This window comes from Mchenga conophoros, linkage group LG13 (assembly GCF_057382185.1).
Source record: "Mchenga conophoros isolate Kocher_MC1m ecotype Shallow Benthic linkage group LG13, M_conophoros_male_GT1.1, whole genome shotgun sequence".
In the NCBI taxonomy this organism is placed as follows: domain Eukaryota; kingdom Metazoa; phylum Chordata; class Actinopteri; order Cichliformes; family Cichlidae; genus Mchenga; species Mchenga conophoros.
The window spans coordinates 11791066-11816880 of record NC_140538.1 but is presented as its reverse complement, the minus strand read 5'-3'; the positions used below and the strand labels follow the sequence as shown (position 1 = coordinate 11816880).

The 25815-nt window shown below is 39.8% G+C and overlaps 2 protein-coding genes and 1 long non-coding RNA gene across 6 annotated transcripts in view; 1 reads left to right on the top strand and 2 right to left on the bottom strand.

The window, feature by feature from the left end:
* Positions 1–394: 394 nt before the first annotated feature.
* sf3b5 (splicing factor 3b, subunit 5) lies at positions 395–2523 on the bottom strand. Its single transcript, XM_085296471.1, has 2 exons — positions 2386–2523; positions 395–1031 (listed from the first exon to the last, which is right to left on the bottom strand). The coding sequence occupies exon 2, from the start codon at positions 1003–1005 to the stop codon at positions 745–747; it is 261 nt and encodes an 86-aa protein (XP_085152597.1). The 5' UTR covers positions 1006–1031; positions 2386–2523; the 3' UTR covers positions 395–744.
* Positions 2524–13202: 10679 nt separating this feature from the next.
* Positions 13203–25815, bottom strand: part of oprm1 (opioid receptor, mu 1) — a 49235-nt gene continuing 36622 nt past the window's right edge. Inside the window, exons 2-6 of one of the 3 annotated variants that reach the window (XM_085296469.1) lie at positions 24748–25100; positions 18730–18905; positions 17720–17898; positions 17325–17508; positions 13203–15172 (exon numbers count right to left, since the gene is read on the bottom strand). In XM_085296469.1, coding sequence (XP_085152595.1) covers positions 15167–15172; positions 17325–17508; positions 17720–17898; positions 18730–18905; positions 24748–25100 — 898 coding nt within the window. In that variant the 3' untranslated portion in view covers positions 13203–15166. Of the gene's footprint in view, positions 17509–17719; positions 17899–18729; positions 18906–24747; positions 25101–25815 lie in introns of all 3 variants that reach the window. The other 2 variants (XM_085296470.1, XM_085296468.1) reach the window with 2 other exon arrangements.
* On the top strand, positions 15736–18270 carry LOC146560898 (uncharacterized). Of its 2 annotated transcripts, none has more exons than XR_014894812.1 (3): positions 15736–15981; positions 17314–17480; positions 17716–18270. It is a non-coding gene; the product is annotated as an uncharacterized LOC146560898 (long non-coding RNA). The 2 variants fall into 2 exon arrangements; XR_014894813.1 differs by having other exon boundaries at positions 17306–17480.

Below are 25815 nucleotides of genomic sequence, written 5' to 3'. Positions count from 1 at the left end.
TCCTTCCACCAAGACTGAATGACTTGGACATGAGCTGGCTTTCACAGCAACTACTTTCTATCCAACAGAACAGCTACAGGTAGTGTGGGAGTGTAACAGAAAGCACTTTCCACCTGATGAGCAGATATTCTTTTTGCACAAATTGTTCTCACTCCCCCTGTTGTGTCACAGGGATGAGCGGTAACCATGCCAAGAAACATTGGAACTGCTGTCCCTTTGTTGCTGCCCAACACTGTCAATACTAAATCAGTTTTTATTGGGTACAAACTTTTTTTCCTGATTTTTTTTTTTTAAACTTACTGTATAAATTACTACATTGTAAATCACAATAGGTCAATGAATCCGAACCATTGGCCATTAAATCTAAATTCATGTAAATGCAATCAACAAGTGCTAAAATAGAAAAAGACAAATTTTAATGAAATCAAGAATACATCTCCATCCTTTAATGCAAACACATGCAGATGAAAGTACTACACCTTATACCTGCTTTCTATTATGTCCTCTGGTACATGTTCAGCTGTTAAAGCACTTTCACCTTTAAACAACTGTTTAGAAAACTGTGCTGGGCAAGAAAATATTTTGTTCTGGTCCATATAAAACCAAAAAAAAGAAAAAGTCTTCTCTTCTATAAGTACACAACGAATCCAGTAATGGTGGAGTCAAACAAGGATGCAGTAGCAGTTTTAGCTGGAATATTTTTTGTTTCTAACAAAAAGCATCCACTGCTCACTCCAGTGTGATCTAGGCGTCATCAGGTTTATCTGCTGGTGGTCCACATGGCTGAAGCATCTTCTCCATCAGGTTGAAACGAACACGCGCTTTACTCTCGTTCTCAGCCACAGCAAAGTAATTCAGCAGGTCAAAATGTCCCATGTAGGAACAGTAGGAATCACGATGCTGATTGACCAGCCATTCCCACTTGCTGGTGTCGGCGTGTCCTGTGCCGATATACTTTGATTGAAGATGCTCCAGCTGACTGTGGATGTTGTAGCGGTCTGTCATTCTTGCTGAGATGAGTCCTGGAGGCTCTAGACAGGGGAAGAGATGAGAAAGAAGTTAGAATATAAATACAAAATAAATAAATTAAAAAAATATATATGCAAAGATGGATCACACAATGAGATAACAGGCTAAAGACTTTAAGATGGGCTATTAATCAAAGTCTGTATTCAATTAGAACTATAGCTTTTAAAGAAATTAACAGAAATGACTGCGACTGTGCTTTTTGTCTTTTAACAAAGGGTGAGGGTTCATATTTTGCCCTATTCTATAAATCCAGTGAATCCCCTTCCTTTGCACTGACACAATTTTGCCTCGCACTAAACACCCAGTGTTCCCTTCAGGTTTTGGCAGGTCAGCTCAACCAAAATGATATAAAGAGAGACTTTTTGGTCATCAAAACGAAAACCAATTCAGCTGTTTGGAATAACTTTGATTTTAAAAAGTGACAAAGAACAAGCAACACATTTTCATCATTGTTTAAAAAGCTCAAAAGTCTTACCAAGTTAAAGAATTGCAAGCTTAATACTGAGCTAAAATAACCATGATTATTGTGTTACAGTATTTTTATCCCTTATCCCACATATTGAGACTGTGTCCCACATTTTCACTGGCTCTGGTTTTCCAAATATAACACAGACAGTTTTCTAAGGTCTGGTTTTCATCCAGTGGTTGTTAAGAAATAGGAAGAGGTTGTCACCATCGATGAAGTGCAGATAAAGGTCCGATTTAGACTTCTGTGGGCATTCTTTTTAACGTCTACGACACAACCTACGTAAGTCGCCGACCTCGTTGCTGTCATTGTGAATTTTGTTTTAGTAACAGTGTGGTCGTGTCCTGATGTTTTATATTTATTGCCAGCCATGGTAGAAACAAAGACTCGTTTTCTTTACCATCCGTTGTGCTTCTGAGTAAAGTCACATACCAAAAGCCGATTGATTCGGAGCCAAAATAAACACAATTTTAACCCGTTTAAGGGCTTGAAAGTATAGGGACCCATGAATGAAACGCTATCTAACAGCAACAGCACATGTGGACATCAGAAGAAACGTGCAGCTAAAAAGGAGACGTTCAGACGGAGAAGTTCAGTCATGTAACCTGAATATTTTTCTTGTATTTTGTATTTACGAGTCAAGCAATGCCACAACAAATGTTAACCCGATGAGTGATTATACTACTCTGAAGCAATTCAAACTTTATTTAAATTTGAAGTAAAAAGATTTCTATGTAAACAGAGAAATTCCTGCTAATGCTAATGTGAGGCTAATTAGCCAGTGTTAGCCTATTCACCGTATCTGTCAACTGCTCTCTAAATGTTCCTTTTAAAGTTAATATAATAACAAGGAAGACATTTTTTAAGTTGAAAATAGAAAGGATACTTACATAAAATGTCAGGAATTCAAACACGAAGGTAGGAGATGTAAATAAATTACACGACCGTCTCCAACACAGCACCACGGAGCGATCACTTCCGGTTGGTTCGCCCAGTAAAATGAACCGGAAAGGAACACAGACTGTAAACTCTGCGTTTCTCGTGTACATCTTAAACCAAATTTTATATATATGTATATATATATATATATATATATATATATATATATATATATATATATATATATATATATATATTCTGATTTCAAATTAATGCCTTTTAAAACGACATATAAGGGATGATTTGCACCAAGAGCAATCGATACTCTGAATAATGAGATGCTGTGATGTGTTTTTATCGTTGTATTGAAGTATTGTATATGTATATGTATGAATGTGGGTTCATTTGAAGCAACTTGATTGGTTGATTTATGACTTGGTGAAACAAAGACAATTTTCCATTGATTTGGTTAATAAAGCTATTCTATTCTATTTAATCATATAGACTGGGCTCTCGGGCACGGACACCTTTGCTAGAATGTCAGCGATGTAGTAGCTCATCCACCTCATGATCCATCATAATACAGAGGTTATTGTATTGTGTGAGGTGCAGAAAGAAAGTTTTGTTGTCACTGGCTGGCTTTATTGCAGAAACTCATAAGAATTGAAATCCACTGAGAAGTCAAGCAGGCTTATAAACATGTGGATCCAGGACAAATTAATGTCATTTCACTAAAACTGGACCTCCAGGAGAAGCAGTAATTCTTGTGAAAATAGAAAAATGTCCATGAAACAACAACTGTAACCTTGACATTGACAACGAGAACAATTTCAGTGAAGAACCATCAGGTGATCACTGTTTTACTAAAATCTGACCAATAGTCCAATTCAGTTTATTTATGTCATGCCAAATCACAATAGTTGCCTCAAGGTGCCTTTTATTGTAAGGTAAAGACCCTCCCACAATACAAAGAAAACAGCTTTATCACAAAGGAAAGTTTTAAGCCTAACCTTATAAGTAGAGAGGGCATCTGTCTCTCGAATAGTCGAATGGGAGGAGTGATTCTTGTGAATTGTCGGAGCAAAGGATAACAGGGGCCTTGCCATTAGCTGTTTGACCCAATTAACTCAAAATGTGTTTGTCTCTGTTTGTGTTGCCTGTTTTCTGTTAAATTGCCAAATTTGTCTGTATGATGTTCTGTGGCTAGGTGCAAAGCAGTTATAGCTTAACCACAGACATTAGCGTTATGGCACTCATGGGTAGGATGATGAGCAATATTCCAGGCTCACCATTTAATTTTGAGCCAAAATCACCACATTTCTGAAATGTTTACTTATATTTTTGTGAACAGTTGGGCTCTATTCTCGTTATATAACATTAGATAACACTAGTGTGGCAATACATGTGGCACAAAAGTGCATGGTTTGCCTCACGGCAAGAAGGATTTCAGTTTGAATCCCGTCTGGGGCTGTTTTTGTGTAGAGTTTGCAGGTTCTCCCCATGTGGGTTCCTCCCACAGTCCCAAAATAAACATGGAGTTAAGTATACTGGTGCACAGCTGCAGTGCTAATTTTTTTTAACACAGTTTTGAAAATAAATCTGAGAGCTGCTGTTTTATGCTGATATTTGGACAACTAAAAACTCAAGGTACGGTTTACGGTCATATCTACAAGTTGCTGACTCTAACTGACATTCCTTGGACTTTGGTGCCTGTGTTACTGCTATTTTATTCCTGGGGAATGTTAGTGTTTAGTCACAATGGTATTGGACACTTTAACTTTTTCACCTGACAATAAATGGATACATTTTATGAATACATAACAGGCTGTAATTTATCCCAAGGGCAGTGTGAATGTCATTAGGGTCCCAACTAAAGAAACAGAAAGGAAATAAACGTCGAGACTTCTGGTATCTGTCGCATTCAGATCATTTTCTGGGAGCCATGAAGGTCTTGTAAAAACTATTACTACATCTACTATAACATTTTACTGTCTGGCTGAACATTGTAAAATGCTTCTTTGGGGAAAACAATTTCAATCCAACATTTCTACAGAAACTATGAGCACATGACTCCTCGGCTTCATTAATTTTAATAGTTTTTGTGCATCTCATAGACTGTGTTCATCTCTAAGGCGTGATAACAGAAAGATGTGCGTTGAGGTTACCCGAAGGTAATTTTAATTTTTGCAAACACATTCTCCTGAGAGTTATATTTATTTTTATTACCAAACTTATTTTCAGTCCCAACCCTTTTAAGATAACATACTGCACTTTGGATGATTACCTGAATTTTTCATGTTCTTTATATTTTCAGTTTGGTTGGTTGTTTATAGAGCTGAGTCATCTCTTTATTACTGTTCTGACACTGCCGTGGTCATCTGGGTAGCTGCAAAAATTGGTGTTTGCTGGTTTTACCCAAGAATGTTTCTGCTTTTGATCCCAGGAGCCGTATATGCAGCAATGAGTTGGAATTCGGCAACATTTAGAAATAACTAGAAATCTGGAAGAAATCACTGGAAAAACAGAATAGTGCCATCAAAGTTACATTCCTATGATGTGTCAGATCAGATCAGTATTTAGATACACAAAAGCGTTTTCCATGTTTTAGGACCATTTCATTAAGGTTTATTTTTACATTTGATTAAACTACAGAAGACAACATACCACATTGAATTATGTCCCATGAGGACTGCTCTTCACTATCAACAGTCTAGCTCACTCGTTCTGTAGAAAAATATCTGATGAAAATAACGTTGCATGATGGATTATAGCAATAAAACAGGAAGGTGCATTTATCAAACTGAACCCCAGGGATGATATTCTCTTTTTTTTTTTTTTGTCTGTCCTGTTTGGCTCTTTTGCCATCAGAATTATTGTCTAAAGGTGAAGAAAGATGCCCAACGGATTTACTTTACCAAATGGACCGTCCCAGCCTTGCCGTAATGGTCTATTTGATTCACCCTTTATTGTTTATTTTATTTTATTTTTACTTGTTAAATATGGGACAGACTGGGGAAAAGAAAGGGGAGAAAGAAAGAGGGAAAGAAAAACAGCGGGGAAGAGGGACGGGGATAAAGGGCAAAAAACAAAAAAACAACAAAATAAGCAGACAAAAAATACATATATCAATCACCTGGATCACCTGTTGAGAAAGAAAAAAGAGAAAACAAGCAGAAGAAAGAGGAAAAAAAAGAGCAACATAATAAACAACATCACGATGATCTATGTGAATATAACAGTAAATACTAAATATTAAACATTATTTTGCAGCACGTAAGATCGACAGCGCACAGTGTGCTTTGAGGTAGGAGCCAAAAAGGGTGTAGTTTGTGTTTGTGAGCACCCGTGTGTACACCTGTGAGCATGAGCGCGCTTGTATTTAAAAGGTTCCTTTATGTAATGATCTGTTAGAGGGTGTAGGGAGCCACAGCCCCGTCCACCAGGGCATGAAGCAGGTATGGAGGAGATCAAGACTCCAGACATCCAGAGGCCCTCAGAACACAAGAGACGAAGGAAGACCAACAGAGGGGCAGCCGCGCCACTGTCCCAGAAAGAGCTGAGGAGAACCCCAGGCTCCAGGCCCCGACAAGCAGCCACCAAGGAGTGAGCCGGTGTGTACCCGGATGCCCATCCCTAGACACAAAGAACCACCAACGCACCGATGTCCGAGGGCGTCTGCCACTGGCAGGGGAAGTGGTGGGGGGAGATAGGCCTCCAGAGAGGTGACATCTGATACCCGACCTGACATATGGACACAGACAAACAGGCACACACAGATACAAACAACCATTCCCACCCTCATGCTCTCATAATAAAGGTCTAGGTACCCTTGCCCCCGGAGGGGGAAACTGCACCAAGACCCAGGTAGTGTTACCCTTTTCCCTGGGGTGGAGAGAAGCAGACCGCCCCGGCTCGGCAGTAGCAGGGAGGCCCCACATTCCAGACCCCAATCGGACGGCCAACTCCTCCTCCCAGCCCCCCTGCTCCAGCAGGCCGCAGAGAACAGGGTTGTGAGAAGACTCCAAACCTCCCTCCACCCGCTCATTGTAGTGTTGATGCATGTGTGTTCTAAGTGCATTTAAAACCCAGGAGGGCATGGAGCTACCTGCCAGAGAGCAGCAGGTAAGCGCATAGCCCCTCCTGATAGCCCTCAGTGTCTACATGTATTTAAAATTGGGAGGTGGGCAACGATGCCAGGGGTGAGGTTGTACACCCTGATGGTCTTTTGGAGTCCGTGTGGCGTGCCCACCCCCAAGATCCTATATGTATGTGTAATGAGAGTGTGAGTGATGTGAATGTCTAAGTTGTGAGATAAAATTGAGGCACAGGCAGCTAGAAGGGGACAGAGGGGGGGATGCCTCCCCTGCACCCTGGTGACACACCTTTACCCCAAGGCCCTGCATGTGTGGGTGATTGTGGTGGAGCGGGAAGAGGGAGGCAGCTGGAGATGGGGAGGGAAGGAAGGAAGGGGCAAGTGACCCCTCTCTGGGGCCAGCTCCCCCGCTGAACCCCAGGGATGATATTCTCAACAGCACATCCTGGCAGAAACCACTGGTACGGAAAACAAAGCCGGGTGACACCTTAGCTGTGGTGGAGATGGGATGTTGTTGACATTGCTTGTGGCTTTGCATATAACAGAGAAGCATGCAGAGTTTAGCAAAGCTGAAGGATAAAAACTCTCCAGCCTCTTGAGACTCTAATCCCTCGGTATGAACTGAATGCAAAATAAGTGCAGCGGACTGTTAAAAGGGTTTGGCGACAATGTGAATAAAGGCATGATTATTATGCTCAGTCTTCTGGTGTCCGCTTGAAGGTGCAACAGTGAGATAGAAGGTGTAGAAAAATAGGTGCCGCCAATAAAGCCTGTTAAATTATTCCAGTCTGTAGCACTCTGTTGTTCAGTATTCAACAGTTTTCATAACCTGCACTGCATTTTAAGTGGACAACATACAACTGAATATAATATAATATTTATATAAAAAAAACTTTGTCTGAAAAAAGAGCAGAATTTAACAGAAATAGTAAAGAGGTTTAAGAATTAGGGTTTTTTCAGTTTGTTTTTTTTTTAAAGAAATTCCTTGGTAATCTTTGTTGATTGACTGACAGAGTGGTGTAGTGGTTAGCACTGTCACCTCACAATAGCAAGGTCCTGGGTTTAAATCCATTCTGTGGTCTTTCAGTGTGGAGTTTGCATGTTGGAGAAGTGGAAGAAGATAGGTGGATAACAGATCTGTGTTACCAGAGGATAAACTTAGACTGCAATTAGTATGAGAAATAAACAAGCTAAATCTACTAACAATAAACAAGCCTCAAAGCCCAGTGCCATAATTATAATAAACTGGGATCTGAAAAAATGAACTGACAAGCAAAGCAATCATTCATTTGACTTGTCTGATCTTGATGTGTAAGAAAATGCAACAAAGCTTTTTCTAGTCCAAGTCACTCACTTTTATCTCTTCATGTGTGAATTTCAGAAGTGCTGGAATGATTTTTTTGTTGGAGGGTCTGGTTAGAGAGCAAACCTGCGCAATTTATGCAGAATTTTTATGTATCCACCAGGAAGACCTTGATGTTAGAAAGTGTGTCAAGTAGTGTTGAAAGTTTCTTTGTAGCTGGTATTACAACATCTGCTGAAAAGCCCTTAATAAAAGTCCCAAAGTGTGTAACTGTCTTGCAATGTGTGGAAGAAAATGTCATGCAAGTTTTAAATAATGGGTGCTGTAAATATATGAAAAGAAATTATATGAGTACAGACAGATTATATATGTGTTTCCAGTAGTTTTATGGGTTTTTTTGGCTTTCCAATCAAAAACAAAAAATATGTAAATTTTTATCCCACTCTGAGAAAGTTACACCTATGGCAAAATAACAGCTGCTGGGATGTGATAATCAAACTTTGATAGCCAATCTTTTAGTGAGCTGGGACCTGGAAAGTGCAAAGCAAAGCACTAGCGGAGAACAGGGTAATGAAATCAGGTGGATTGATGGGAATATTACCTGACTGGATGGTTCCCGTGCCCCACAGTCTCGTTGAGTAACAGCATAGTAAGAAATGGAGTCAGCGATATTTCCATTGATTTAAACCCGGGCTCATTCCCAACCACCGTGCACTGGAGATAGACAGGGAAGCACAAGAAAACTACACCCTGTTGGGTACTCAGAGTCGTGGTTGGTTGGAGGACTGACAAACGGAGGCAACTTATTGGTCAGATGACAAACTGCCCACTTTTTGCTGGATGGCTGGTTTATTGGCAACTAGAGCCATAAGGTGGTGGCAGTTTTGTGGGACTCAGTGGTCTGTCACGCTGATTTGCTTAGATAAGCTCGACCAGCTGGCTGTTTTTTTGCTGGCTTGCTCTGTGTCTTTCCTCCATGACTTTCATTTCCTCGCCACACCTGAGATTCTGACTGTGGCATCTGGCTCTCACCCTCCCTATGTGCTGTGAGCCATTGCAGTAAAATGCTATGTTCCTCTCCATCAAATGAGGAGAGCCAGCTAGCCATTTATCTAAGAGTGTGAAATAGCCTGAGGAAAGCACTGCTCTATGAAAGCGCAGAGGAGCGCTGGGGTATCAAGGCCTGAAGGACTTAAATTGGATTCGACACAGCCCCGAACACACAAACTCACTCCTTTTTGACCCTCCTTGTTTGAGATTTCATAACAGATTTATGTTTTTTGCTGCTATGAAACAAATGAAAAATAAAGTCATTAGTCTTTCTATTTCTTACATGCTTCAATCATGCAGGAGTTTGTTATTAGAAAGCAGCACATGGTTTTCCCACCAGGTAAGCAGGTAAGACTGCATGACTCTGAAACAAATAGAAGCCATATTTAAGTAAGTAAAAAATAGTTTATTTCACTAATGAAGCCAAGACTATTGGAGATGATGCGATGCAAGTCTTTAGTCTAAACAAATTGAAGTTTATTAATGAGACCATAAATCTCAGTGAAGGCTTATTAAAGAGTAAATGTTTGTTTTGCATTTATTTTGTCTTTCATAAATCTTCTATTTCTCATAATAACAACTCATAAAAATGTCCCCTTGTTTATGTTTCTTGCTCACTATTAATACAAAAGCAACCATTTACATGGGTGGATTACACATGAGACATATTTCTTTTGGATAATCCACAAACATAAACGTTTAGCATTCAAGAGAAAGAGAAAGCTTTCTGTTTGTTTTACTAAATTGAAATGTTCGCGTGCATCACAAATATCTTGTCAAATTTGTCCAGTTTTGAAAAAAGATTATCAGAAAGAGTGCATTTGCATACATAACTTATCAGCTCTCCCCTGCATGCACAAGCACATATTAGGTTTCCAGACTGGAGCATGAAATAGGTCACGGTATTGTGTTTTTGTATTATTTTATACAACACAGACCCTTGATTTTGTCCCCAAGACAAAGGTTTAACCTTTTAAATATCAAGTTATTAAACTTGGATTTTGGGGGATTAGGTTTGTTTTGGTTGATTGGCTTTCCATATGGAAAAGGGCAGATTCACAACATCGGGTCTGGGTGAGGTCTCGGTCTCTGCAGGAAGACGGGACAATCACTGTCACTTCGTAATAATTTCTATGACAGGATAAATCATGCTGCCAAGTCCAATAAGGCAATGTCTGGCTCCTGAGCAGCCGCTTACATGACAAGATGGGGTTTGAAGCATCTATGCAGCAAATACATGCTGTGAATACTTCCATGCACTTCTGAAACCATGATGATGTGTACAACCCTCGTGCACATTACACAGACATGCTAAGACTGAATGGAGTCTATATTGATAAAAATTATAAGTTTTGAGCATAGCTGTATTTTAGACAAAAAAGTGATGTGGCAATCTGGGACATCTTTCCAATATGTTTGGAAATAGCCTCTCTAAATCATTTCTTTTTCTTTTTTTTATGCAGCTATCCAGACAATCAGTCCCAGAGTGAGCAAAATGAAATGCTGCTGAAACAGTTTTCAGTCCTTTTAAAATGCCCTGTTTTACTTTCCCTTGACACTTGGTAACACATATTACGCCATACTGCACCATATGTCAAGCGTGTGCCCTCTTGCTGAGTGAGAGCACTGCAAACGAAATGCACCTGGCCATAATCAGGCCCAACAGCTGAGAAAACTATCATTTCAAATGTACAAGGGAGACACAATAGATTTTAGATGGTTTTCATTTGCATGTGAATCCTTGAACATTGAATAACATTTAAGAGAATTACAAGCAGAATTGCTAAAAAGAAAAAAAAGATAAAAAAAAAAAAAACTTTAACAGCACTTTTTATTGTATTGGGGAAAAAAAGAACAAATACATGACCACAACACGTGCTCGCTGAGTGTTATTAATATGTCAAGCTTACAGGGCACTTGTGGTGTTATTACAGCAGACTGAAGGAACATACCAAAGAAAAAAAAATGCACCACATAGTTTTTAGCCACTGCTGCAGTGCACAGGTGCTCATAGGGGACTCATTACCCATTCCTCACATACAGGTACAAATTTGGCAGCGGTTCCAGACTTTTGAAAAAAGATGCCGCATGATGACACCCACGTTTGCTTCCTGACTACATGTGCTTTCCTGACTCATTCACATTTTCTACAACCAGCCAATCCTCTGCCTTCTGCTTCCACTGGCACGTGCATGCCCAGCATCCGCGAGTGGTCCTGGCGTTAGTGTTTTCAGGCATGTTAGTGAATGTAAATTTCTTCTGAATGTGTGGATGTATAGCCTTATGTTGAAATCTTGTCATTTTTAAAAGTTAACATCACTCTGAGGTGATGCAGCACCCAAAGGCTGACATGTGAAATTTCCAAATGTCGCAGCAATATGTTTATAGATTATCTGGTGATAAATTATAGTGGTAGGAGGTAATGCGTGATTAATGGGAGAAAACACTCCAGCTGCTGAATGTGAGTTAAAAATGTATTTTGTATAGTTCATTTTTCCTCATGATCTGTTTCTGTTGTCAGTATTTGTATTTGTCTCTGGGTTCACAGACCAGCTGCACTGTGTTTAATTTGAGTGTGGAAAACATTCTTGTTTTTGAATACAAGGAAGACTGGAATGTAGATAATGTTTTATTTAAATGCAAGAATAAAGGTAGTTCAGTTAGATTTAATGACACTTTAATCCATAGACAACAACCAGATAACTGCAATATTACATGTACAGTGTTACAGAGAGCCATCCATAAATCATAAATTCTTGTTTTTAACATTAAATCACAAGACATGTCACTTTAAGACCAGAATACATTTTTTATAATTCTCATAAATAACCAAATAAAGAAGAGAGAGTTTCATGGCAGCACATGTACAGCTCAAGGACGGTAATGACTCAGTTCTAGGTGCACTCGGAGTCAGATGTTGCATCTTGCACATGTTAAATGTACCTTGCTGACCTTCAGGGTGGATAGTGTAATGTTTTTCTTCATTTAAATGGAATTAGAGTATCATCATCTTAATGTAGCTGCACACATGCAGTTAGAAAGCGTAAAGGTGAAAGACGTTTCACCTCGCTATTTTTTGTTTTTCGAGTTGTTCAGGCAAGAGTCAATTTAAAATTGCAGGATAGGTTATTGGTTTTGGTGAATGGTGTGCTCTCCAGAGAGGCTCTCTAGTTATTACTGAATCAATGGATCCTTGATTTTTAGCAGAAGTAGATCAAAGCAGGCTTCTTGTTTGTAGCAGCAACCTTCAGTTTTGTGGACTGAAACCATTTCACCTACAGTCAGCTGGTTAAAGTAAGCTAAAGAATATTGAAAACAGGGTCTTAAATATGAACTTTACTGCTACATATATGATCAAATACTACTGAGCTTCTAGTGCTTGAATTCTGAGACCAGCCTGAGTCTTTTTAGCTCTATAAGTGGGTTGAGGCTTTTAAGTTGGTAGCAGATTACAAATGTTGTGCTATTTTAGGTAATATTAGTTGGTTTGCTTCCTCTTATGTTTCGTTTTTCCAAGCCTGTTTGTCTTCTTCTGACTGCTCCTGTAAAATGATTTCAACAATTACTTCATACAAACACAAACAAATGCATGAAAGACAACTTTTAAATACAACAATGCCATGCATAAAGCTTCAGCATTGGAGATATTTAAACAGATTGCCTGGCTCGCTGATATTTAATTATTTGCAACACTAGACTAAACCTAAACTTTTCTAGCATGTATGCTTTTTCGGCATAACAAATTTTCTTGTTATACAATATGCAGAAGGACATCATTCACCCTGAGGAGATCATTAATCTACGACACAGTTAACAAATGTGGCAAACTCTCAGCTCTCACACTCAGCTATAGCCACTCTTCAAGTTATCTAAACAGGAATTTCTCTAGACTTCAGGTGGAAACATAGTCTGATTAAAACCCTTCCTCCCTTTGTTTGCTGCTACAACTGTTCATTCCTGGCCTGAAACGCTGCACAAAAGCTGACATTTGACTCCTTTGTTTACATGATGTGTTTTGTGAAATGAAACATAATGTTCTCGTTGCCAAATGAAGAACACATTGCGCATGAGATACAACATTTGACAGCTCATGCACCACAGAGTAAATTTTGCTGCTATTTTGAAGCTTGATGGGCTGCGAAGAATCATCTACAGTTTAGTCTTTCACACTGAAGCAGTATGCACAGTGTGCCATCCTCGTATAGCATTTTTCATCAAAAACAATTTGCAAAGTTAAACTCTCTGTGTACAACAATTTACATACACAGTATTCTGATTTGCACACGTCCCGATTAAAAGCAGATTTAATAAGATATATATATATATATATATATATATATATATATATATATATATATATATATATATATATATACATATATATGCATATATAGTGTAGGACCACACTGATTTTAATGATTTCACATTCATTAAAAAAAGCGACAGAATACTTACAATATTTTACATGGCAGATTAATACAATCATTTACTTTTACAGATCCTTAGAAAAAAAATACCAGTACATTGAATATCGCGTAGAGCTACTATGAAAAAAGGCGCTCAAGTTTGGCATATGGCACAACACGTAGGCACAAGCAATTCTAGTGATTACAACAGGTGTTACTGTCCCGCTTGGCTAAACTTTTTCAGAGAAGTGACTCCACTTCAACCCATACCTGTTGTAATGGCTGCTTAACTATACACTGGTAAAAGCATACGTCTGCACTATTTGCTGCAACAGCACACACTGAAGGTTGTGCAGGACAGGCTGATGAAAGCTTTTTGCTGGTTTAGAGCATCCACAAGGATGCACTGTGGTAAACAAATAGACATTCGTACATATGTCAGAGTTTGCAGAGAAAGTACAATACTGTACTACATCTGTGCTTCATGGTGAAATCGTTACTGAGTGCAGTGCAACTCACAACTCATCTTCTTGAAGTGGCCAAAGTTTGAACGGCACTATGTAGATCACTCGACGGAAAATTCTGCTAATCAGGTGTAAAAGTGAAAAGCTGCTGATCTGATATAGAAGCAGTGTGAGGCGCTGTAATTAGCTATGAAAGACATTTTCTCTACGATCATGTCTTCATGCAGTGACAGAGGAAAAGAACCAACGATAAGCAGATCCTGTGCCGCGCAGCAACACGGTGATCTGTTCTTTTTAGACATCTGGAAAAAAAGTGGCAGACTGGTGTGAAGCCATATGAGCTTGACAAATACAATTAACTGATTTATTTTTTACACTATAATGAATTCGTTAATACGAGACTTTGATGAATGGGGCAGCTCTGTACAAAGCAGAAAGAACAAAACAAGACACATATACGTATCGGTGGCTTGTGAAAGTGGCTTTTATAGTTCTGTCAGTATATTTTTATGTTTACCACACATATTGAATCTGCGTAGTCCATACAATACTAATGTAACACAAATAGTTTTACCTCTCAACTTAGTGCAGAAACTTCAATTCAGACACCCTGATGTGGTAATGACGGTTTTCTTTGAGTATAACTTGTATGAGTTGAGTATGACTACACGGTGGAGGTCCCCCCTGCAAATGTTAAAAACAACCGTTCTTCTATATACATTTGTATGTGAGGTATGTGCATTCCTTTTAATCAGATGTGGTGGTGGGGGGGGGGGAGGGTTGTTTTGTTTTAAAATAACACAGTGAAGGCTCCTGTACTGTCGGCAGTCCACATTAAAACAAAACCTGCTGCCATTTTAGGTTTCCAGCTACCTCGAGGCCACCTGGGCTGTAAGAAGGGGATTCAGCAGTATAGCATTGTTATCTCCTTTGACAAATTTTGTTGCATCTTAGTTGAATATTTTGCAAATCTCCTTTTGGCACAGTGATAGGCTAAAGACGGCTTATTCTCCCATGTGTCTCCTAATCATAGATCCTGAGGTCTATCATTTTTTGGCCCTGCAGGTGTGGAGCTGTTAACAGATTGAATTTAGGGATTGTTTTAGCTTAGACTCACACAGAGCTACATTTGAAACATGTGCATCCAGTAAAAAAAAACAAACATGCCACAAATCCACTTCACAAACAGTCCGGATGTGCTACCCAATCAATGTAACCAGTGTGTAAAAAAGCTTGCACAGCCATGTAGTTAGGTACACTAGCTGGCAGAGTAGTGGCCTGATGCAGTTACGCATTCTGGCTAAAATGTTCTGTGCTGTTGTGTCTTAGCCGTGTCCTGAATGGTTGTGTGAATGTGGCTTATGTGTACGTGGATAATCAGAGCCCCGTGGTGACCTGGGTGACTTCTGAGTTGAGATCGTCATTGGGAACACTGCCACAACAGCGAGAGTCCACTGACGACCCCTCCAAGGCTAGTCATACCTGCAGAGAAAGAAAGGATGTTTATCTTATTACACACTTTGTGAACCCATGGCCATGAGTTCACTAGAAATTCTTGGATAACTTTGAGGTTTGGCGATAAATTCATTATTGCTTTGTTGCTGAGAGTTTGATACTGCTTTTATCTTTGTAAAGCAAACATGACTGTTTCATTTAATGGTAGGTCCGGACATAGACACAAATTAAATGTAAACAAGAAGCACTGCAGTGAAGTGCAAGAAGTGCAGTCAGAGCTCAGCTCGCTAAATATTATGGAGACAAATTTACTTTTGTGGAAATGTTGTACATGCTTTCAAAAAGTGCATTGTACTTTGTTGTTATTAATGTGTTTAATAAAGAACCAAAAAAAAAGAATTATAAGAATTATAACAAATACATTTGAACCGAAAATGGCATATTTTTGAGTAAGGACTTGATCCTAATAGGTCCATCTGATAGGAGGATAAACTGAGATAGAAAGTGTACCCTACCATTGCAATTTCGAGACCCTTCAGTAGTCATATTAGTAGCAGTTATACACGTCAGAGTGGGAGCATAGAGGGCTGGGCTGGGACTGGGTTTAAAAGCCCACCAGTGAGAGGAGCATAATAAGAAACAGGTGAACGCAATCAGACGTTAATGAAGATAGTGAGAGAACAATGGGGGGAAATAAAAGCACCAAACGCCACATGAGAACATATTCTTCAAAATGTCTCACACGAAATGAACAGAAAACACTGAGAGGGGGAACGCAAAAGGCACAGGAATAAAGGAAGGGAAGACATAAAACAAGGAGCTGCAACAGAAACCAGGTATTTTCAAATGTCATTTCCTCTAACTACATAATGCTGTGTTCAATCTGAGACAACACTGTGCTGTTGAAATTCGCCCTGTTATGCAGTCGACATAGTTCACGGTATGAAATGATGCTACAGCCTTAGCTTAAGTTAGCCTAATGCTACAAGCAGGAATAGACATTTTTAACTTGGTTCTGTTCAAAATTAAGACTTGAGCCTCCCCTCATTTTTTACGGAAAAGAGAACTGGGTGAAGCTAATTTGTTGAAAAAAGGTTTAACATACGTGGAAACACAGTATTTAAGGCAAAACAGTGTGTTTAGGAAAGGAAAATGAAGCTATCACCGGTTAGATGCTTTGTGGTTTTACAAAATCTGACAGTACTTTTCTACATTCATAAAACCATCAGTTTGACAAAATCCCCCACTGGGTGAAATAAGCCTCAAACCATGGCAGAGCCTTCACCATGTTTATGCTTTGATTTTTCACACTGCAGCCAGTGAGAAATGACTCTTTCCCTCTCTTAAGAAAGCCTTCTCTATTGCCACCCTTGTATAGAGACCTTTACTGATGAGGCTACAGTGAAGGGGCGGACGCATCTCTCAGGTCTTTGCTAGGTTTTTTTTTTTTTGTTTGTTTCCGAAGAACATGACTTTCACATGTTGTTCATCTCCTTTTGTCCAGTTTCCTCAATTTTTTAAGGACACACCATACATGCAATAGCATTTTGAGAATCACCTTCTTGGTGAAAAACCAGAGCCATTTTCTGACTATCAAACTGTGTCATCTTCCTTTTGAAACTCGCTATTATTATACTATTTAAAAAGTTGTCTATGACTTGTTTTCATGGCACTAGTTTGTCCTTTGAGTTAGGTGTCTTTCTAATGCTCAAGTGGTTCATAGGTCAGTGTTAACAAGCTTACCAAAAAAAACCCACCAACACTAACAAATAAACCACCTTGGAAATTGTCAGGCATAAGAGCTGGACTGAAAAGCAGCACATCCAGAGAAAATCTAAGAAAGACCTTAAAAACAAACAGGAGAACTGTTGTTAATAAAAATGTCAAGAAAGTCTGGCTCCTGGAAGCAAGATATGAAAAAATGAAGGCAGGCTCAAGACTTCTGCACAGTACTGCATGTCAGTTTAGATTGCACATACTTTTTGGGGGGAACAGTGACTTTCATTATCTCTGCTTCTGGCAACAAAAATTATGCAAGCCAAGCTTACCAGCTGTGCCACCAACTGTACAGATATTTGAAAGCTGTTGATGTTCTCCTCTAACATTGAAACACAGAGTGAAAGACTTCCACTAAATGCTCCTACCTAACTAACATTCAAGTAATACAGACACTGGTGACCTGTTGATTGGACCTTTCTCCTGTGTTTGCGCTGATGTGTTCACGCTGTGGGATCTTGCGGCTACTGGCTCCAGTCCTGGATGAATTCTGTATCTCCAACACTGAAGGACTTGGGGTGCAGAACTCACGGAAACAACGCTTGAAGTTCTCATCCAGGTAGCCATAAAGGATGGGGTTCAGACTACTGCAGGAGACAAAAAACAGGATCAAAGCTTATAACAAGCACAAAAATCAGCCTAAAGCTAAATTCAACTTTACTATATAATGTGGTTTCCTGATAACATTCTCCTATTATCCCGTCCTGCACCATTTTCCTTTTAAATGAATAATTCTAAAAACAATTATCCAGAATTTTGACGAAAAACAAACTGTGCATATTTTTCTCTGCTAGGCACCTGTTTGTGTAGCCGAGAGCGATGCAGAAATGCCAGGTGATAGTCTGGAAAGTGGAGTTGGGGATGGTGATCAGAGCTGAGATGATGACAAAGATGTGGATAGGAGTCCAGCAGACAATGAAGACGGCAACCACTACGAGGACCATGCGGGTGATTCGACGCAGATTCCTGTCTTTCTCCTGTGTGTGAAAAAGTTAGGCAGATTAGTGATGGGTATAAGACTGGTGAAAAGATGAAAAAGAAAAAAACTGGAGATGGCAGGGAAAGATAAATAATAACGAAAGAATGACAGAGCAGAGAGGCTAGTGTGTGAAAAGGATGGAGATTGGAGAATGTAATCCTGAAAGGGAGGATGAGAGAGTAAGAGGAGAGAATTAAGAGCTATAGGCAGTAACAAATCCTGTGTACAAGAATGTTTACTCTTCCTTTTATTTCTGCTTTAGGATGTTTTCATTATGCAACAACTCAAATACTTAGTGAAAGGTTACTGTCGTGCATTCCAGTGTGGTGTTACCTCACCATTTATCTCCCCCCTTTGAATAAAAAAAGACAACTAGCTTTGAGGCATTTTGGTCATTAGACTCTTGTGTTGAAAAAATTGTGATTTGCCTTTGTATGTTTATGTTTTTCATTAAATCGTTATTCATTCAGAGAAAGCTGATGCTTTTTAAAGCATGGCAGCAGAATTTTCATTCTACCCATATTCATGCTAGTGAGCACTAAGAGGTTAATTAAAAGTAAGCCGCAACCTCAGGCTTAAGTTGATTTTCCCTAATTACTTGGACTTGAGAGTGATGAGAGCACCATATTTGCAAGCATGCTCTGGGCAGGTTGCTATTGTGCCTCATTATTCTGAAAAATAAAATCAATTAGGTTTATACCCAAGGTTTAATAATTTTAGAAAATGCACAATTTGCATCTAATTAAATCCCCTTGACAAAATGCAAAAAAAGAGAAAGAAATTATATATGCAATTTTGGGGCTTTTGAAAGAAAATGCATTTTTCCAACCTGGGAGCCCGACAGCATTCGCACGCTCTTTAGCCGCAGGATCATGAGGCCATAGCAGACAGTGATGATGAGGACGGGCATGATGAAGGCAAAGATGAACACACAGATCTTGAGCAGGGTGTCCCAGTACCAGGCGGGGTGGGGGAAATTCAGCTTGCAGTCCACTATGCCTGTGTCTGTGCAGGTTGAGAAGACACAGGATAGAGTCATCATAAACATTCATCATATGCATGTGTATGTATTTAACAAACTCTATTTTTGCTTACTGCCTATTTTTATTTATTTTTTTTAAATCATCATTGAAAACTATTTTAAAAATTACTGATTAGAAAATGAACTGTGGAAATTACTTTCATAAGAGTCCAAATTTTCCATTCTTCACTTTATGAGAAGGGGTTGATTATAATCACTTTCAGTTGTAATATTTTATTATTGGACTCTAATGGTTAGATTGCAGTTCAAAATAATACCTATTATACTAAATAAACCCAGGCTGGGTCTTGGTGCAGCTCCACAGTTAATCAGCTGCCTAAAATATGGTATTTTACAACCCCCACCCCCCTCATATTAAGGTAGCTTTCTTCTAATTGGCTTTCTCTTGTAAACAGAAACGTTGAACAGAAGGTGTGCTCGCAGACAGAGCAGCATGCTCGAAACGACCATATAAATCACTAGCATCCCCAGGCTTCTACCTTTCTACCTATAAAACCCGAGAGCAGTCAAATGGTGGAAGTGGAAGCTAAATTGGCTAGTCATTCATATGTATATTGGGTCGTTACCTAGGAATTCTGGAGGGAGGGGAGTGGGGGTGAGTGATTGAGGGGGTGGGGGAGCTGCTAAAAGCGGTGAGCTTCCTTTTGTGTTTCATCTTGATGCATTCTCAATCATCCAGGGAAACAAATCTCCAAAAGTCACCAACTTGGAGTGTTTCAGTTTGCCATCTTGGGGAGAAATCAACACACATGGGTGTATGTCCTTTGTTGCTGACATTTATTGATAAAAACAGTACAAAAAACCAACCATTTGTACACATATTTACAAATAATTCAACATTGTCAGCAATCACTCACAATCCTGGCACTGCCTCTGGTGTACGGACCTCCTCTCCAAGGAAAGAAAATGCAGAGAAGACTCACCACTCAGCAGGCCTTGGAAATGATCCTGACGGAAGTCGACCCTTGTGACTCGGATGGAGAAGACCTAGCAGTTCAGCCGGATTCGGACTCAGAGCTGTCTGATCAGTCTTCCGGTTAGTTTCATTTCATGTTATTTCCTTTTTCATTTCAAACAAGTAAGTGGATGTAGTTAGTAAGTAAGATATTTCAGACATTATTCTGATACAGAGGAGGAGATACTGGAATTATAATTAGTATCTATGCATGCATTTGTGATTTTGTTTGACCTTCCCATTTTGCTCACAATTTGAATTTGTTCACACTGCAGATGAGGAGACTGCTTCTCCACCGAAAAAGAGACCTTGTTTGGGGACTGAGACAGCGAAAGATGGCACAGTGTGGCGTGAAGAACATGTGGGGACCTGTCTCCCTTTCACCCCAATAGAAGCGTACGCTGCAGATGGAGAGCCAACGGCTAAGGCCAGGAGAAGTATCTCGAGTCGCCTTCAGAGCTTCCTGTGTTTCGTCACTCTTGACATGCTTCGTAGCATTCAAGAATGGACTATTCAACATGCACAGCAAACGGAGGATGTTCATTGGTTCATGGACCTCCCTGAACTAATGGCATTTATTGCAATTGTGATCTTGCGGGGGGTTTGCAGGCTTCCATCGGTAAATGACTGCTGGTCAGCAAACCTGGGAAACCCACAGATAATTGGAACTATGGCACGAAACCGCTTCCAAAACATCATGCAACACCTACGCTTTGATGACAAGTCCACCCGCTGTGATCGAGCAAAGACTGACAAGTTTGCTGCAATTTCCAGTGTGTGGGGATCATTTGTCACAAACTGCATCACGTGCTACAACCCTGGTCTACATATCACCATTGATGAACAGCTTTTCCCATCAAAGACTCGGTGCTGTTTCCTGCAGTATATTGCAAGTAAACCGGACAAGTTTGGGATCAAGTTTTGGGTGGCTTGCGACCTAAAATCCAAGTACATTTGCAATGTCTTCCCATATCTTGGCAAGGACCCCAGTCGTCCCACTGGGGAGAGACTTTCTGAAAATGTAGTAATGAGGCTGATGGAACCATTCCTAGACAAGGGCAGAAATGTTACCACGGACAATTTTTTCACATCGCTTTCACTTGCGCAAAAACTTCTTGGACGGAAAACCACCATCCTCGGCACAGTCAACAAGATTCGCAGGGAAATTCCTCAATCCACTAGACAGACAGATCGCAATGAATTCACCACTCAGGTATGTTGCAGGTCTTTTGTGGTTCTATGTTTATGTGTTTCATTGTGTGTAAAAGGGCTATGAAAATAACAATTTATCTTATTTCTTAGGTGTTTTCAACCTCTGCTGCCACGCTGACGGCGTATGCGGCCAAACGGAAGAAGACAGTCTATATTCTTAGCAGCATGCACAGCGTGGTTCAGACTGATAACACCACCAAAAGAAAGCCAAACACTGTCACCCTTTACAACAAAACAAAGTGTGGCGTGGATGTGATTGACCAGATGGTTCTGGAGTACACTGTCCGCAAAGGAACACGGCGCTGGCCAGTCGCCGTGTTTTATAACATGATTGACATGGCAGCACTGAATGCACATGTGCTGTATCAAGCATGCACCGGGACGAAGGAAAGACGGGTGGACTTCCTGGTGGCGCTTGCAACAGAGTTGGCTCACTCTCATGTAGCTGCGAAGAAGGCAAGAAAAGATCAGTTGCTTCGGGCAGAACCCTCCACACCGAGCCCTGGAAAAAGAGCCACGTGTCAGGTCAAACACAAATGCAAGATAAATCAGGCCACTGTGCGATGTGTTCACTGCTACAGGTACACATGTGGTAAATGCAGACTACAGGTACCATGGCAGTGCCAGGATTGTGAGTGATTGCTGACAATGTTGAATTATTTGTAAATATGTGTACAAATGGTTGGTTTTTTGTACTGTTTTTATCAATAAATGTCAGCAACAAAGGACATACACCCATGTGTGTTGATTTCTCCCCAAGATGGCAAACTGAAACACTCCAAGTTGGTGACTTTTGGAGATTTGTTTCCCTGGATGATTGAGAATGCATCAAGATGAAACACAAAAGGAAGCTCACCGCTTTTAGCAGCTCCCCCACCCCCTCAATCACTCACCCCCACTCCCCTCCCTCCAGAATTCCTAGGTAACGACCCAATATACATATGAATGACTCCAGCATTTGACTGACTGCTCTCCGGCTTTTAAAGGTAGAAACGCAAAATGATGACTCCGCGGGGGTCTAAGGTAGAAAACCAAAATGACTGCTCTCCGGGGGTCTAAGTGTATAAAGAATCTCCACTTTCACTGACATCATACAGAGCCAAGAGCAGCCTGAGCTTTTGGGCTTGTAGGGCTTACGTATATAACCTGACCTCAGTATTTGAAACTTTGGGTATGTATACTATGAGCTCTATAGTCTCAGCATACACAAACATAAGATAGGATATAAACAGATCTATTTTAACTGCCTCTTTAAAATATGAAAATGCAGAAAAATAATTTTTCAGAGGGCAGTGTGACATCTTCAAATCGTGTTTTTTCTAAAATTAATTATGGAAAGCAAACACAACCAAAGAAGAAGCAATATCCCACATTAGAGAATCCTGTGGCTCATTTAGTGCTATATGTATGTGTGCGTGTGTGTGTGTACACAAAGACAGCAATGTCTTCCTGAAGCTGCTTGAGAAAAACCTTTTCACTGAAAACTGTTATGTCAAAGTAAAGCAATCACATCTTAAAGAGCCTTGCCCCCACAGCTTTGCAGTAAATCTCCTTTTACTCTCTCTTCTTAAACAGATTGAAAGAATGCTTGAGTTTCATTTTTATTCAGTTACCGTCTTTACCACTGCATTTGCTCCTGTATTTGCTCCTGGATATGCTTCCTTTTTTCCTTGCAAGCAGCTTTTTGGCTGTGAAGACAGCTGTATTTGACAGCAGCCAGAACGAGTTATTTGTGCAGTTACACAATAAATATTGTGATTTCTCTTCATTTACATGTGCTGGAGTGTGTAACTGCTTTTTCAATCAAAAATGAAGAGACTGAACTGAATGAGTTCATTATTGTTTTGTAGTTTTTGTGCCATTGTTAAAATGCTGTTTGTAAAAAGAAAAATTGCATAGGGTGTGTGTACATTTTCCCACACAACATTATTTAATATTTAATTCCAAATTTGGGTAACTCCTAACAATTTGACTAGTTTACTAAATGTATGATGAATTTTGTGGTGTAAAATACAGTGAAAGGGAAAAAAAAATGGCCACATATACTTGCAAGGGTTCATTTTGACTCCCCATTGAAAAACTATAGCTTTGGCTGGTAGCTTACTTACGAGGGATGACCACAGCGTTTTGGCTTTGGAAGATTTTTATGCTGGGTGCCTTTCCTGACACAACACTCAAGGGGTTTGTGTCTCCTCTCAGGATCAAGCCAGGGATAGTTTATTAGGGAAATGTGTAAACCACTACAATACACTTATGGAAATTAATGAGGTAGCATACTTGACAATAACAGTACACTTGATTGCCTCGCGACACATGTTGTTTACACACTTTTTGATGTGAGGACTTCCGTATCATGAGCCAGAGTGAGCTAACAGGCAAAAATATGGGGGGCTGGAGTTAGATAAGCGGTGAATAATTATTAGACAGAAGAATGGGGTAGGGGTAGAGTATTGAGCAAAGGTAGAGTGAGACAAAGTAGATGTGTGCAGAAGTGGACAAGTTGATAGCTGTGCAGATCAGTGAAGGAACCTTAATTGAACTGAGCAAAGAATCCAGATTGTGGCAAACTGAGCTGAGCAAGTAACTAGAGAGAGCAAGGGAGCAGCGAATGTAAATTGGACAGGTTTCAGCAGAGCTGAGGAAGTGAAGGGCTGCAGATAGGATGGAGTTTGAAGGGATGAAGGCTGGCTGCAGGTGGAGTAGAAGTGGGTGGTGTGACAAACTTCCACTCTTCTACTTTTAGAATATGAAATTTGCTGCAAAGTGTTCCTTATTTTGTTGTCACTGTGGCCAACTGTGTGGTGAATTTTGGAATTTAGACAAAGGCTGGATCAGTACGCGCTGGCCAGCAATCTGTTCTTTATTTTGGCACACCCAACATCACTTTATTGTCGAAAATTCATTTTTAAATTTGTAATTTAATGTTCTTCTTCTAAAATAAGTGTTTGTTTGTTTTTTTTGTTGTTGTTGTTTTTTGTTTGTTTGTTTGTTTGTTTTTATTGGTGGATTCTAGTTTTTTTCCCCTTTTGCCAGTTCCAAACATGGATAAATGGGAGGTTTGTACCATCAACTTTGCTAAATCAAATATGCAGATTCATCTGCTGTGGCAACCGCCTGGGAAATAAGGGAGCAGCTGAAAGTAAAGCTAATGCAATAATCTAAGTAATTTGTAAAACTGAATCTCTACCGTTTATTTTGCCACATCTTATTTATAAACATGGATGAAAACAGACAACTTCTTCAAGAAATTGAATGACCTTCGCTATTTGCACGAGGGATCACAAAAACAGTTTTAGGGTCAAGGATGCTTTTAGCGGAGCTTTTTCATTTAACTTTAAAGTTGTCCAAAGCAGCACATCATCATACCTAAGGGGCAGAACAGGCTGATTGCAAATGAATCCAAAAATGACATAATTGTCTGCAGAGAGAACTAGCTGTTTCACTAGATGCTATCATTTCTTGGGCTAATGTTTTACTCACTGTCTATGCAGCAAAACTTTAATCATGAAGATTATTGTGATGAGGTCAGGCTGCTAAAACAATATGTAGTGTATTTACTTCCGTTACAATTTCCCCATTTATGCTAAAATTGAAGTGCTGCAAATCAGGATCAGCATTAGTGGTACATGTGTTCATACTTAAAGTGACAGTAGTGGAGGCCATGAACATGACAGGCAACCCAATTGCAGAGGAAAGAATCCAGTTGCAGACATTGACAATCTTGGCATTGCGTGGCGTCCTGAAGTCCAGTGCTTTGACGGGGTGGCACACAGCGACGTAGCGGTCGATGCTCATGGTGGTGAGTGTGAAGATAGAGGTGAACATGTTGTAGTAGTCGATGGACATCACCATCTTGCACAAGACGTCCCCAAAAGGCCAGGTCCCCATTAGGTAGTTAACACTCTGGAACGGTAGTGTGCTCGTCACCAAGGCGTCAGCCAGAGCAAGGTTGAAGATGTAGATGTTGGTGGCTGTCTTCATTTTGGTGTATCTGCACAGAAGACACATACTGGATATGTAAAAGGTCACACATGTTGCATTATTATGGGGTTTTTTTTTGTATTTATTTGATCCCTCTTTAGCTGTTCTGAGTGTCTTTATAGGTTTCTTGTCTTTTTATTTGCAGTAGAGAACATGACCAAGAAGCTCTAATCCACTACTGAGGTTTGACTCTGCAGCACAAACTGGTAACAGTCACTTCAAACAGTGGCTCTAAACCATTAGCTCGGTGACCCTTTGGGCTCAGCAGCTCTGTTCAGTAATTACAACTTGACATTTTAAACACATACTGAGAATTTTTCTCATTTTGTGAAATGAAAACAAAAACATATGTGAAATTCCCAAAACTGACAAAGGCCCTTTTTTTTCAGTCTTTACTTAGAAAGAACACTACTTCAACTAGTGTAAGAATAAAGAAAGAAAGCATCAGAAGGATACACATAAATAAAATGCAAAATTTACAGATGGAATCACACAGGCGTGACCATTTGCTAAATATACCCAGCTTGCATTGTTTCCTTGTGACGCAAGAATACTGTATGATCTAGGCAAAGTATCTTGAAATGATTTCTGAATAATTCAGGCCTCTTCTGTGAGCTACTAGCCCATTTTGTGATAGAAAACTTTCAGCTCCATTTATTGAAAAGATTACAAGATATTACAGAATACAAATTAACCATAAAATGTAATCCAAAAATATTTAAAGA